The sequence below is a fragment of the Dipteris shenzhenensis genome, chromosome 22 (genome assembly GCF_047967505.1).
Source record: "Dipteris shenzhenensis isolate YYH24624 ecotype China chromosome 22, Dip_SZ_1.0, whole genome shotgun sequence".
Taxonomy (NCBI): Eukaryota; Viridiplantae; Streptophyta; class Polypodiopsida; order Gleicheniales; family Dipteridaceae; genus Dipteris; species Dipteris shenzhenensis.
In genome coordinates this window covers 22,465,948-22,479,185 of record NC_141617.1, presented here as the reverse complement: position 1 = coordinate 22,479,185, position 13,238 = coordinate 22,465,948, and the positions used below count along the sequence as shown (strand labels likewise).

Sequence of the window (13,238 nt, the reverse complement as noted above, 5' to 3'; positions counted from 1 at the left end):
CTCGTACAAAAAGCGCTGCCAATGATTTTTAAATTTTTGGCTGTTTGCGCTACTGGGCCCCCCAAATTTGGCCACGCACCTACCAAAATTAGCAGCTACGCAAGCCCCAAAAAATCGCTTCTTTGATAGCGGCCCCCACCGCCAAAAGCCTTCCACATGTGGACCATTTTTGCGCTTCCCGAATCCCAACACAAAGCTCGCACTCCTGAGTCCTCACTCAGTCCTCGCACGCACAGCCTCTGCAGGTTTTATGTAGATTCTGCTTTCACGCCACCTTTTATATTTTCTTTGGCGGCCGAATATGTCACGATCGGAGCAGCTGCCGTGACGGATGGCCAGCAGTTTTCAGAACGATATTGCTTTCTGTAAGGATTTTGGACAGCGGAAGGCGCCATAGCCAACCAGCTCCAGTTTGCTTCTGCTTCACTCATCTTCTGCTCAATCAAGCTCTCATCAGTATTTGGGCAAGCCAGACATCATCTTCTCAATCAAAAAGACGTTATCATCTTCTTCTTCTCAATCAAAAAGACGTTATCATCTATATAGTCATATGCTTTCGCGCTAAGTAGTGAGAACACTTTTGTTAATTCTTGCTTCTTCTTCATCATCTTCCATGCCTCCTTCGCTCAGCACTCCCCCCCTCCGGCCCTTGACTGTTGCTGCTGCTGCTTCTTCTCCCCTCATGGAGTCGCGCCTCCCTCCTCCCTCCCGTAAAGTACACGTTGTTTACTACCTCAGCCGCTCGGGCCAGCTTGAGCACCCGCATTTACTCGAAGTGTCGATTTCTCCCACCGAAGGCCTTTACTTGCGAGGTAGCCAGCTTCTCTCTTCCTCAGCTCTCATGCCTCAATGCCGTAATTTTGCAGCACATCCTCCATTCTTTTCTATGGACACAAAAGTCTCGCATAGATCGTGATAAACTACGCAGCGTCTCCTCGCTAGCGTCTGCGTGAATTCACGCCGTGAGTTATATGTGAATGGGGCGGTTCGCCACGGCATTATTGTTATCGTGTTTGGAAGTACGCCTTATCTCGCTAAATGCGTGGTTGCAGATGTGAAGAAACGTTTAGCAATGATCCGAGGGAAAAGGCTGGCATCGACTTTCGCATGGTCCTATAAACGGTAAAGCTTATCTCAAACCCATATTTCATTCGTAAAACCAGTCACAGCATTTTCCGGTTCCAGAAACACTGGTGCTGGCGGTTAAGTGAGGCGAAGTGTTGTTTCTGATTTTGTAATGCAGGAGCTACAAGAATGGCTACGTATGGCAGGACTTGTGTGATGACGATTTAATCTTCCCTGCACACGGATGCGAATACGTTTTGAAAGGCTCTGAAATCATAAGCGAAAACTATGGTGGTAAGAGCTCTGTTTGCGTGACCTGGAATACACCTCCCTCCATTGTTTTGAAATCTGCGTTCGAGCTTTCAACCAGGAAATTTGAGCTTTCCCATATGAACATGTAAGCATTGCTGTATCGTGAACGTATACTGAAGGCGGACCGGTTGTCGCAGATAAATGTCGACATAACTCTGCGTTCGCTACTCAAGGAGAGAATCAGCAGGAGCTTCCCCAGACTCGCTGCCAAGAATCTAGTGGTGCTTCTACGAAAACTAACATGTCATTGAAGTACAGCATACTCGACAAGCCCTCGGAAGCTGAAGACGAAGAATATGTTGCCCATGGAGGTTCCATTTCGGATTCCTGCTCTCACATAACCTTCGAGTTTGGCAAGACTAAAAGCGAGAATCTGATCAGTCCCAACAAGAAGCCTCTCCTGCAATCCTCTAGAACGCAAGAAAATTCGTCTCCGAGAGGAAGACTTTATGCGGGAATCGAATCGTCGGACGAGGAGGTGCGAAGCATGCGAGAGCATCTACCCTCGAAGCCAGGTCTGCATGTGAGCATGGTGGAGAACGGCACGGATGCTGCAACTCAGACAGATGAAGAGAATGCCGCAGCGCAACAGATGCAAACCAAAGGATTGATCGAATCTACGAAGAGTAGCGATCAGCGGTTGCTGCAAAAACCTACTGAGCTCAATAAAATCGACATGTCTTCTCCGCCCAATTCATCGTCCTCCGCAACTTCTCCTTCACCGTATGCAAGCGCTTCGGCAGAAGAGAACCCCGGAAGCAGTGATAAGAACGGAAGAACGCAGGCCTCAGCTTGGAACCGAGGCCAGGAGGAACACGACACCGAACCAGCAACACCATCAAAGCAAACCTGTAGAAAGAAATCGGCTAGTGGTTCTCAGGATTCCACCGTTGAGGAGCCATCGCCTCGACCTAGGTCCAAACACTCGGGAGCATTGAGCCTTTTGCAATTCGTTTCTTGTGGAGGGCTGGACATCAAGGAGCAAATCCTCCCGATGTCTCTGTATCTGAAATCCAAGGGTTCGCAGCATCCATCTACAGAACAGCTGTGCGCGGTCTTGTACGCGGGTCAGAATCGATCGTGGAACCCGCTCGGAAGAAAGAATAGTTCGAAGTCTAAAAGCTGCTACGACAGCTTTAAGGAGGAAAGAGCAGGCGGTCATTCGTCTCCAGGATCGGAAAGATCCGTCTCCGACGGTGCGACGAAGGACAGCTGTAGAACACCCCGATCTTTGCCTTCTGAAGCTGATGTTATCAGCATCGGCCGTTCGTCTATCTCAGACAGGTACTGATTTCGGTCAAGCTTTTTGGTCGCAGTGACGATGCAAACGTTTCATTTTTCCCGTATCCTGAGGCGATTTGAGGAGCATGAATGTGATTTTATGTTAAAGTGAGGCGGATTGGTTAGAATTGACGCCAGAGTCTTGTTTTTCAGGAGCACGAATGTGAGCCGGGAGCTAGATTATCAGACGGAATCGCATTCGAAGCTACTAAAGAGCAGTGGCGAGATATTGAAGGGCTCGCCGCGGTTCAGCAGGGAGTTGGAATTCCAAATGGCGGATTCTCCAAAATCGAGAGTGAGGGGGGAGATCAAAAGCTCACCACTGTTTGTGTCCAAGAATGCTGTAAACAAAAGGGGGGTGTCATCATCCGGAGGTATGTGTACTCCACCAAAAACGCCAGGATCGTCAAATGCAGCGTCCGGGGCATTGTCGGATAGAGAAGTGCGAGAAACAGTTAGTGCAGCCAAAAGAGAAAGAGCTGGGAATGAGAGCATGGCTCAGCTGTGGGAGGAATTGCTAGCTCCAAAGGGCGATTTCAAGGATGTAGATCAAAGGTACTTCCTTAGACAATTTGTTTGTTAATTAGCTTCCGCACCTTCAGTGCTTGCTTCTGCAGTGCTCCATATTTACTCAATCTGTTTTGTTTTAGTTATTTGAGTGTTTGCTTCCTGCATTCTGTTTTTAGTGATCAGTGATTGCTTAAGTTTTTGAGATTTGACTTCACTGCTCTCATAGCATACTTTTTAGTAGTGATTGTTGCAAATTTGCAGGCCTCAATATGGTCTTCATGAGACCAATCCCCAGCTCGATTGGGAACGTACCCTGCAGAATGCTCTGGACATGAGCCTGCCTCCTCTTGAGTTGTTGGTGCTACATGAATGCCAGTAAGATAGCTTTTCTCATGGCCAAATTGTTTCATTCTCGAGAGTGTAACAAGGCATGGAAACTAATCAACTACAACTTCTGTATACCTTGTAAACTATAACTTCTGTTGGCTTACTCGATATGTTCACTCATTGATCATTGCACCAATCAGAAGTTCTAGAACTATTTTGTAAACTGTAAACTTTTATTAGATCTTGTCTAGTAACCTTACTCGATATGTTCACTCATTGATCATTACACCAATTAGAAGTCTCTGAGTTTTTTGCAAAGTCAATTTTCTTCCTGTCGGCCTCTCTAACGCACTCTGTCTCTCTTTAGCTTTGCCGACCTTATGGTGCGAACCCATTGTCTTTTTTTTCTTGTTCTAGCTCATGTTTTGCTATACGCAGTTGGGTTGTGTGTTCAATTATGTTGTTTTGTGATTCGATATGTCGATTTCCTCTTTTTCTGTCTAATAGTCACAACTACTCTGTCGTGCGGCCATTGGGTAGGAGTCAGTACTTCATGTGCTCATCATCTAATGACTGATCTTTGCCTGTCCCTCTATCCGTCTGTCTATCTTCTTTACCCGATGCCCAGCAATTAAGACATTAGTAGTAGTAATAAAAACTCCACTTCGTGAGTTCAAACCGTCGGAGTCCCTCCAGGCTCCCGCGGCCCGCCTCCCCGGCCGGTGGCGCTGGGCCCCTCGTGACCAAACTATCGGTTTTTACCCAATTTGTTGTTATTTGGCCCCTCCGTCATCGCTGGAATGTCTCCGCTTCTCGCACGGTACATCGTACATGTTCGCTCCGCTACAGATGCAAAAATCACGAGTGGCTGAACTGAACGGCCCAACATGTGACAGACCATTCGTGCTCCTCCAGTCCTCGGGACTGGCTGGTTTCAGTTTCATATTGTGACCGTGTGACACTTTGACGAACCCGTCGCCTTGAATAGTACACAAGCTGCAGGGAGGATAAAATTCCGATCAATAGTCCAAATCCATTGATACTACAGGACAACCCACCACTAACATTTTGTTGTACAATTAATTAGCGACAGAAAAGACAGCCAGGGAGAGGCGTGCGACGTGCATTTCTTGTTCTTGTATTCTAGAATCTAGACTAGAACTCTCTGTGTCACACTGACTCACACAGTCGCTCTTGTCTACACACAAACTCGCAATTCCTCTCCATGACTTGATTCTCTCCTTATTTTTTAAAGCAATGGGTCTTAGTCCACATCCATACGTTGATTCCAAGTTGTCGCGTTTTGCAGGTATTGCGGCCGAAAGTTCAAAGCCGAGTTATTGAAAGCCCACCTCAAAAGCTGCAATGCCCAAAAATCCAGTAAAAATGCAGTGGGCAAACCGCCAAAGCCAGATGCTAACATCTACCAGCGGCTGCTCAGGGCTTCTCCGCCACCAGCCAAATAGGTTCGTGAGAAGAGTCTTAAGGCAGCTTAAAGCAGAGGAGCGTCGCCATCGCCAGGGTCACTGCATTGTAATTTTAGGCCATAGTTATCGTGATTCGTCAGCCAAGGTCCGCATTTGGTAACAGGTTACTAACTAATATGACTCGCGGGCCTAGATGGCGAATGCTACAGGATGAAAAACTGATTTGCTGTCAGTTAAAAGTCAAGCGGAGTGCCATGCTTTGTTGCACAAGTCTCCATAATCTGGGGTGTGCTCCAAGATCAAGCAGGAGCTAGCTGGAAATTTTGTGGGTATGGGCGCACACCCAGTCAATTTGCTTATCAAATATGCTCAATGTATGTTCAGAATCAAGGGATTTTGCAGGAGCTCCGTAGTGGCTGTGTACCTAGTTCTTAACAAAGGGAATTTAAACGAAAAGTATTTAAGCCCAGCGTACAGGGCCGGTTGGTGGAAGGCAGCAGGCTGCAACCTTTCTCTCTCGTCTTTCTGAATTTGGAATGGAGACCCAAAATTTAAACTGTAAAGGGGCAAGCATAATGATTGATTCTCCAAAATTTTAATGTGATGCGACTCAGTTTCTGATTGATTATCCGTTTAAGAAGATCGCGTGTAGTTTCCGGATTCCGGAATGCGGAAGCATTATGGCATCCTATGGATTGATGTTATGGAAAATGAATCCGCGTCCCTGTAATATACAGCTTCGTTCCGACTGAAACCGTAAGCCGTTGACTAGATCATATGCCGCGTGCATCGGACGGGGAAAAATCGAGATAGTAAATCTGGGGCGAAGATCGGAGTCTGACTGGTAGAATAATTTGGGAAGAATTCGTGGAGAGATTCAAATCTCCCCCGCGTTTTGCAGCTTTCCCAATTCCGGACACCAACTATGGCGTTGAAAATCGATGGATCTGTCGGGCAAGAGCCCGGCAAGTGTGTAGTTTTACGAAATTCTTCCCTGGAATGCATATGCGCGGACAGCGGTCATTATTATGTGACATGACTGGCAGTCAAAATTCAAAGGAAAAAAGTTGCTGAGTGCCAGGCTGCCTCTAATATGAACAAGATGAAATTTATTCATGTGGGAGAGATGGGAAGAAGGAGAAGAGAGAGAGAGAGAAAGGGGGAGAAAAAGCTGTATACTATTCAATTGGTCTGCCCAAAGTGAGTGAGTGAGAGAGAAATGGAAGAGGAGAGAGAAGGAATGAATGTAAGTCCAAAAAAGCACACCCAAATTTGAAAGAATTTGCAAAAAAAACACACCTAGGAAATGCTAGAAATTATTGAACCTTGACTAAGGCTACCGCCAAAAATAAAAAATACACATGTTTCTTGATCACTCTCCTCAACAAGATGAAAAATAAGAAACGCACATGTTTCCTGTGATCATCCTTCCCAGCAAGATGAATGCTTATTTAAAAGGCTTGGTGAGATGTGAAGCGTGGAAAAGAAGGTGCAAAGAGAGAGATAGAGGGATGAGAGAGAGAGAGGAGAGAAAAAATAAGAGGATGTTTAGGCAAAAGAATTATAACCAAATTGAGAAACCTAGTTTTCTCAAACAAACTTGTACCATTTGACTTGAAACCAAATCCTCACACCCAACTACCACAGTCCTTTCATCCTCTCTCATTCCTCTTGTTACCTCGTCAATTTTGAGCACCATTTCAAAATTTTCTTTGATCCAATCCTCTTTTCAAATCTCTTGCTTGCTTCTAAGTGGGAAGCTTCTTTCTGTATTCTCCCTTTCATGGGATGGACTACCATGAATGATGCAGGGGTGTTTGGAGCTTAAAAGGGGCTATTGGACGAGATTCTATGAGAAAGGATCAAAGAAGATTGACTTTCAGGATTGCAGTTGCTAATGCATGAAAATCGATCTTTCTTTTGCCCATCTCTCGATATTGGTCACTTTCCTTGCTGCAATCTCTAAGGGTGCATAATTTCGAACCACTTCTGAAGGTTTGGAGTCTATCCAAATAGCTTGTATGGAGGTTTAGGTGAGACAATCTTTGGAATAATGCAACACAATGATCATGATGAGATTTGTTTGTTAATGATACATCTTTGAGGACACTAGTTCGTAGTTCATTTTGTGTAGTTGTGTTGTTTTGTTTTATTACATGGTTTGAAAACATTGAAAGATTTGTTTGTTTTGTAAGAAATTTCATGAGAAATGAGTCTTTTTCACTCTTACTGTCGTAGTTTTCTATAGAATATTGCTTGAAATAGACTTCGAGATGTTTGGGAGTGTATAATATATTTGGAATCAAGAACCATTAACTTCACCATTTTTGGAACACGAGAGGGACCATTGGGAGGGACAAGTTTGATCACATTTTTCTTTCAAAGAACTTGCAAAAATCAGGTACTGTTCATTCATATAGTTTTACATGGTTTTTAGTTTTCAACTCGAATTAGGGTCTATTAGAGCAACTTGCATGGATCTTGAGGTGAGAAAACATCTAGAACAATGCAAGACAATGAAAATAACGAGATTTTATGATGCAACTTTGAAGAAACAGTTAATTGTGTTGTTTTCTTTTAATACATGGTTTGAAGAGAAAGAAAGATTTAATTGTTTTAAAAGATACACTCTTACTATTGATGTTTTTTTACTCGAAATAGATTTTGAGTTGTTTGGAAGCATATAATTACTTTTGGAGCAAAATGCATCAATTTTAGCATCCTAGATTACAAGAGAGACCATTGAGGACAACAAGTTTAATCACATGGGTCAATGTTTGCTTGGGTATAGCTGATCACGAAACTATTTTCGGGGCCACAAAGCGATGCAATCTTGGGTGAAATTTTGAATTTTGCATGGATCCGCACTCTCGTCAGAAATTTTCCCAACGTCATGATGCCGCACTGGCGTAATAATGAGACACAATCTATTTATTCTAAACACTGCAGAGCTTGACACGTGATAGCTTGGCACTACATCGTGCATCTCTGCACTACTTCATGTAGCAGGGAAGTAGCAAGCTAAGGGTGTCTACTTTTTGTTCACTCCCCAATCCTTAGGAGGTGGAAAAACAAGACACAAAAATGCAAATCTCACCTACTTCCCTATGGATCTAGTCTTTGAAGTCTTGTGACACAACATCACACTTGCTATTGTGCACACAATCGTATAGTCTGATCGAAAATTCGATGCACACACAAAAAATTTCTTTGTGTCACACGGCATGGTTCCAGGGTGGTCACACGTTTGTCACGAACAGAGAGTGTCATATTAAATTCTAAATTTCTCACTCATTTTAGATTAAATGTTATTGAAACTTTGTGAGTGGTCTCTTTGCATTATGTAGAGCTTAACTTGATTTATTGGTAATTTTTTGAATGATTTATCTAATTATAAATAATTATTTATAATAAATAAAGTCATAAAATACATGCATTTTAGTAGCACACCACATTTTTTTAGTATTTTGAATAATTAAGCAAATCCAATTCGGTGAAAGGTTAGTAGGCACATAAGGGTGTGTGGTTGAATCATCAAATCCCAAATCCAACAGTTAGATTTAGGAAGATTGAAGTTTAATTTTTACTTTTACTTTTCAGAGGATCAACAAAGAATATTAAAAATAAATCTAGTAATTCTCAAACATAACCAAACATTTCAAAAATGTCAATATTTTTAGTCCTCTGCATGATGAATAAGAGGAAAAAATTTTGGTTAAATTTGAGTAAGGGAAACATACGATATGGCCTCCAAAAGTGAAATCTCCCTTTTGTGGGGGAAAAAGGGCCACCCAAGCCTAATACCAAGACAAGGTAGGCTTGGTATTAGGCTTGGTGAGGTAGGCTAGGAGCATCATCGACCCTAGAGGCAAGCCTTTGGAGTCTGCATGCTGCCCATGCAGAAGGCTGAGTCATCAAAACCATGCCACGTTGTTAGACCACGTGGTGCCATCTCATCAAGGAGATGTGACATCACTCCTTGCCATGTCACCTTACATTGCCACACGTGCTGCCACATGTGCCACCTCATCATTCCACATCATGAGCCATGTGATCACACCTTGCCACCTTGGCATACCTCCTCAACCTTGCCATGTCACCAATCCCTCCACCTCAATTTGCCATGTCAATCTACCACCTCATGAATGCCAACTCATCATGCCACATCACCTTTCAATGTCATGGAAGAGACTATATTACCATATCATGACCATGCATGGTGCCACATTAGCCAGATGTATACACATGACGATGTGCGAGGCATAGAATACCTCGATCGAGGTATATGACCTGCGTGAGGCATACAATACCTCGATTGAGGTATATGACCGAGGATACCTAGGGATACCTCGATCGAGGTTTATACATGCGTAATGCATTGAATACCTCAATCGAGGTATCTGGTCTGATCGAGGTATATGATCTGGCCTCTGGGCATAGCATACCTCGATCGAGGTATTTGAAGGTATAAAACTTAGCCAATTAGTTTCAATCTTAGCACCAAAACTTAGCCAATTAGTTTCAATCTTAGCACCTCTCCACCAATAATAATGAAGAGCAATCTAAGAGCAATCTAGTGGATGAGTTGAGGCTCTCTATAAGACACCACGTTTTGGTTCATTTCACCCATTCTTAGCGATTCTTGCCTTCTCATCACTTTGTCACACCTTCCATCCTACTTTCATTGAGAATGGGTTCTCAAAGCCGTAGAGCTAGTAGACGTGAAAGATGTAGGAACCCCCCCCCAAATGTCATTGACGAGGAGCGCAAGCGGAAGGCTCGTGAGCGCAAGAGAGCCTCTAGAGCTCGAGCTTGCGCTGCCACCACTGATCCACCTCTAGCTCTACCTCTACATCCCACCTCCACCCCCACCTCCACCCCCACCCCCACCTCCATTGTCCCCCCATCCTCATCCCCTCCCCTACCTCTAGCCTCCGTCCTTCCCCTAGCCACCTACATTTTGGCCTCCACCTCTACCTCTTCCCCCTCCACCCTCCCCCCTCCCCCTCCCCCCGCTCTGCTTGGTGCCTCCCTTCCCCCGTCCACCCTACCATCTCCCATTGATCCCCTTGCCCCACCTTGCAGCAGCAGTGTTGCTTCACGACGTGACTTGCCGAAGTCCACTATCCATCGTCGTACTAGCAAGATTGTGCAGTCTTTTTTTTGTGACCTCACGCCAACCTCGCAGTCTTCTCTTCTCACGTCCCTAATTGATCACCCTGACTTGGTAGAGTGTAGGAGGCTTGCTGGTCTTGGTGCACGTAGAGATAGGGTTGTATCTAGTGAGGTCCTTAGCAGTGTTCGATGTTCCTATGCTTCTATTAAGCATAGGAACTCCAGTGATGCCTTGGCAGCACGTTGTGCTATTGTGGCTGCCATTAGTAGACCTCATATGATAGGCCATGTGCGTACCACTTCACGTCTTCTTCAGATTGCACCGCGCACATTGCGAGCAGGCATCATTAGGAGGCAGAGTCTAGAGGATAGTGAGACTGATGCTCTTTGGGCTTCGAGTGGTCGTGCACCTCGCAGCGATCGATTGTTCGATGATTCCACTAGGTCCTTCATACAACAGTTTTGGGAGGAGCATTGCAGAGCATCCCCGGTGTTCAAGAAGGCATTGTGAAAGAGGGTGTCACGCGGTGTGTACATTGAGCATGGTGCATGTTTTTTGGAGTGTACCCAGACTGAGTTGTACACTCAGTTTGTAGAGGCACACCTAGAGTTCAAGATTGGGCAGAGGTCATTTGAGCGATGCAGGCCATGGTTTGTGCGATGCTCTCAGGAGGGTGACACATGCTGTTGTCACTACCATGTGGATTTTGGATTGATGTATGACGTATTCCGTTCCCTTGATGGTCATAGGGGAGTGGTTCCTACTAGCCCTCGTGACTTCATTCATTCCATATTGTGTACACGAGATGGTGATGCTTTATTCCACTCCCTTTATTGTGTAGAAGGCACGTGTACTTTGTGTGGTAACTTTGCTAGAGTGCCACGAGTTGCACTAGATACTTGTGATGTGCAGATGGTTTGTTGGCAGCAGTATGAGTACTGTACCTTGACATTAGATGGTGGTGCACAGTCGAGGAGGTTGCAGCTTGTGGGGAAGGAGACACCACGTGTTGTATTCATTGACAGTTTTCGAGGGAAGCTGTACCGCTACATACGCCACTCGCACACTGCGAAATGGGAGGATCGTCAGTTCCGTGCATGTTTGAGGACATTTCCTACAGGGGTGGTTGTCTCAATGGTGGACTTTGTGGAGAATTACACCTTTACACCACAGCATGAGATCCAATCGGCGTATTATTTCTCCGAACAGGTGACGTGTGATTGAGTATTGATTTTTTCCCCGCCTCATTATATTGAATTATTTCAATAGTCATATTTTTTTTCAATGCCATATTGTAGGTTGCTATATTTGTGCACATTAGCTATCGTCATGCAAAGGCTCATGTGGATGGCATTGATAGCACCATGGACTCACGTGTCATTGTGCGAGAGTATCACTTCTACATTAGTGATGATCGATCGCATGATGCCCATTTTGTGCAGCATTGCTTCACTTTGCATGATAGTTTCTTGAGGGATCATGGTGTCACATGGCAGCGGCGCTGGATCTGGTCAAACGGCTGCGGTGGTCAGTTCAAATCTGCTAGGGTTTTATTGGTTCTGCAGATGGCACCGTGAGACAGGCATTCTGATCACATGGAGCTACTTCGAGACAGGGCACGGTAAGGGAGAGCACGATGGTGTAGGTGCTTGCGTGAAGCGTGCTTTGCGTCGATACCAGTTGCATCATAGTGCCGATCGCTTCAAGGATGCACATGATGTGGTGCAGTGGTGCAGCCAGCACTTATCCACTAGTGCTATCTCCTCGTTTCAGTCGCATGACGATAGGGTGGTGAGCCGGTATTTTTGGTGCATGGACATTGGGAGTCTTGATCGGTCTAGGCCTTTTGATTATCGTTCTGTGCCTGGCACTCTTGATTTCCATTCCATCAGGAGCGTAGGTGAGTCTCACCCCGTGATCTTTTCTTGACGGTTTGCATGTTTTTGCTCTGCATGCATTGATGATGATTGGGGAGGGTGCTCCATGATACCATGGGCCGATCCATGGGTATGGCGAGTGCTTTCTCCCTTCTAGCCTTGGGAGGAGGTACATGATGACCAGGATGCGGGATTCAGTTCCTCTAGAGATTATGACCAGCTTACAGATATTTTGCATATTGGTGATATCTTCGCGGTTATTGCTTCGGAGGGCAATGAGGAGGGTGTGGATTATTACTTGTTGCGATGCTCTATGCTGAAGAGTGTGCTGAATGAGGATACAGTGGATGGGCATGGGATGCACTTCAATGCTCATAGCATGATCGTATGTGGCCACTATTTTCAGCAGATATGAGGCAGATACAGAGGCGTGGTCGCTATATTGAGTTCCAGGAGTACATGGCGGATCAGGAGGCATACATGTATTCTCATCTTGTTGTTGGGATCAAGATTACTTTGAGTCGTGTTCGCACCCGCAAGGCGACGTCCACTCCACGATGGCGCCTTGCAATGGCGGATCACGAGAGCATACTTGCAACTATTGGCATGAGAGCTAATCCTGAGGAGTAGCACATTACATATCATATTTTTTGGAATCATCAGTTGATCAGATTGATTTTTATTGGGTATCACTAGTTGATTACACTTTTTTGTATTCGATATGTATAGGCTCATTGTGTGACCGTACCATTGTAATTTTCATGGACTCATATTTTGTATTTCACTATGATGGCTGTATACACGTTCATACACATCATTGTATTAGATTCTATTTTATACATGATGTCCGATGTCTTCTCAATGGGATTTGTTGTGTTTGTAAAACAAAAAATTGTTTATTAGTAGTAATGTTGTAATTTGTTTTGTGCTTTAGGACATTTTAAAAATGTGACTAAGAAAATTCGCGCACGTACTAACGAAATACGCGTGTGGACTTACTTGTTGGGGATGAAACTTCGCACGACTCTTAGGCCACCCTAGACATACATCCACGCGAGATTTGGTCTGAACTGATTTGGTATGCGCCACGTGGAAGGTACAATGCGTACATTTTTATAATCCCTACTAGCACGACTGCGGCAAAGCTATGGCGCATGTACTAACGAAATACACGTGTGGACTTATCTGTTGGGAATGAAACTTCGCACGACTCTTAGGCCACCCTAGACATACATCCACGCAAGATTTGGTCTCCAACTTATTTGGTATGCGCCACATGGAAGGTATAATGCGTACATTTTTATAATCCCTACTAGCACGACT

At 44.8% G+C, this 13,238-nt stretch overlaps 1 protein-coding gene across 2 annotated transcripts; it reads left to right on the top strand.

Annotated features, from left to right (window-relative positions):
• Nucleotides 1-328: 328 nt before the first annotated feature.
• LOC147887882 (uncharacterized) lies at nt 329-5,778 on the top strand. Of its 2 annotated transcripts, XM_087393570.1 has the most exons (7): nt 330-812; nt 1,053-1,122; nt 1,244-1,359; nt 1,515-2,661; nt 2,812-3,213; nt 3,430-3,543; nt 4,805-5,778. In XM_087393570.1, exons 1-7 carry the CDS (start codon nt 614-616, stop codon nt 4,959-4,961), a joined length of 2,205 nt encoding a protein of 734 aa, XP_087249696.1. In that variant the 5' UTR covers nt 330-613; the 3' UTR covers nt 4,962-5,778. The 2 variants fall into 2 exon arrangements, with proteins under 2 accessions (XP_087249697.1, XP_087249696.1); XM_087393571.1 differs by lacking the exon at nt 3,430-3,543 and having other exon boundaries at nt 329-812.
• Nucleotides 5,779-13,238: the final 7,460 nt, after the last annotated feature.

What these genes read in the sequence shown, in the direction of transcription:
- LOC147887882 (XM_087393570.1), top strand. Translation starts at nt 614, where the DNA reads ATGCCTCCTTCGCTCAGCACTCCCCCCCTCCGGCCCTTGACTGTTGCT. An exon ending in TTCGCATGGTCCTATAAACG is followed by an intron (nt 1,123 to 1,243) that starts GTAAAGCTTATC and finishes TTTGTAATGCAG; the next exon opens with GAGCTACAAGAATGGCTACG. An exon ending in CATAAGCGAAAACTATGGTG is followed by an intron (nt 1,360 to 1,514) that starts GTAAGAGCTCTG and finishes CGGTTGTCGCAG; the next exon opens with ATAAATGTCGACATAACTCT.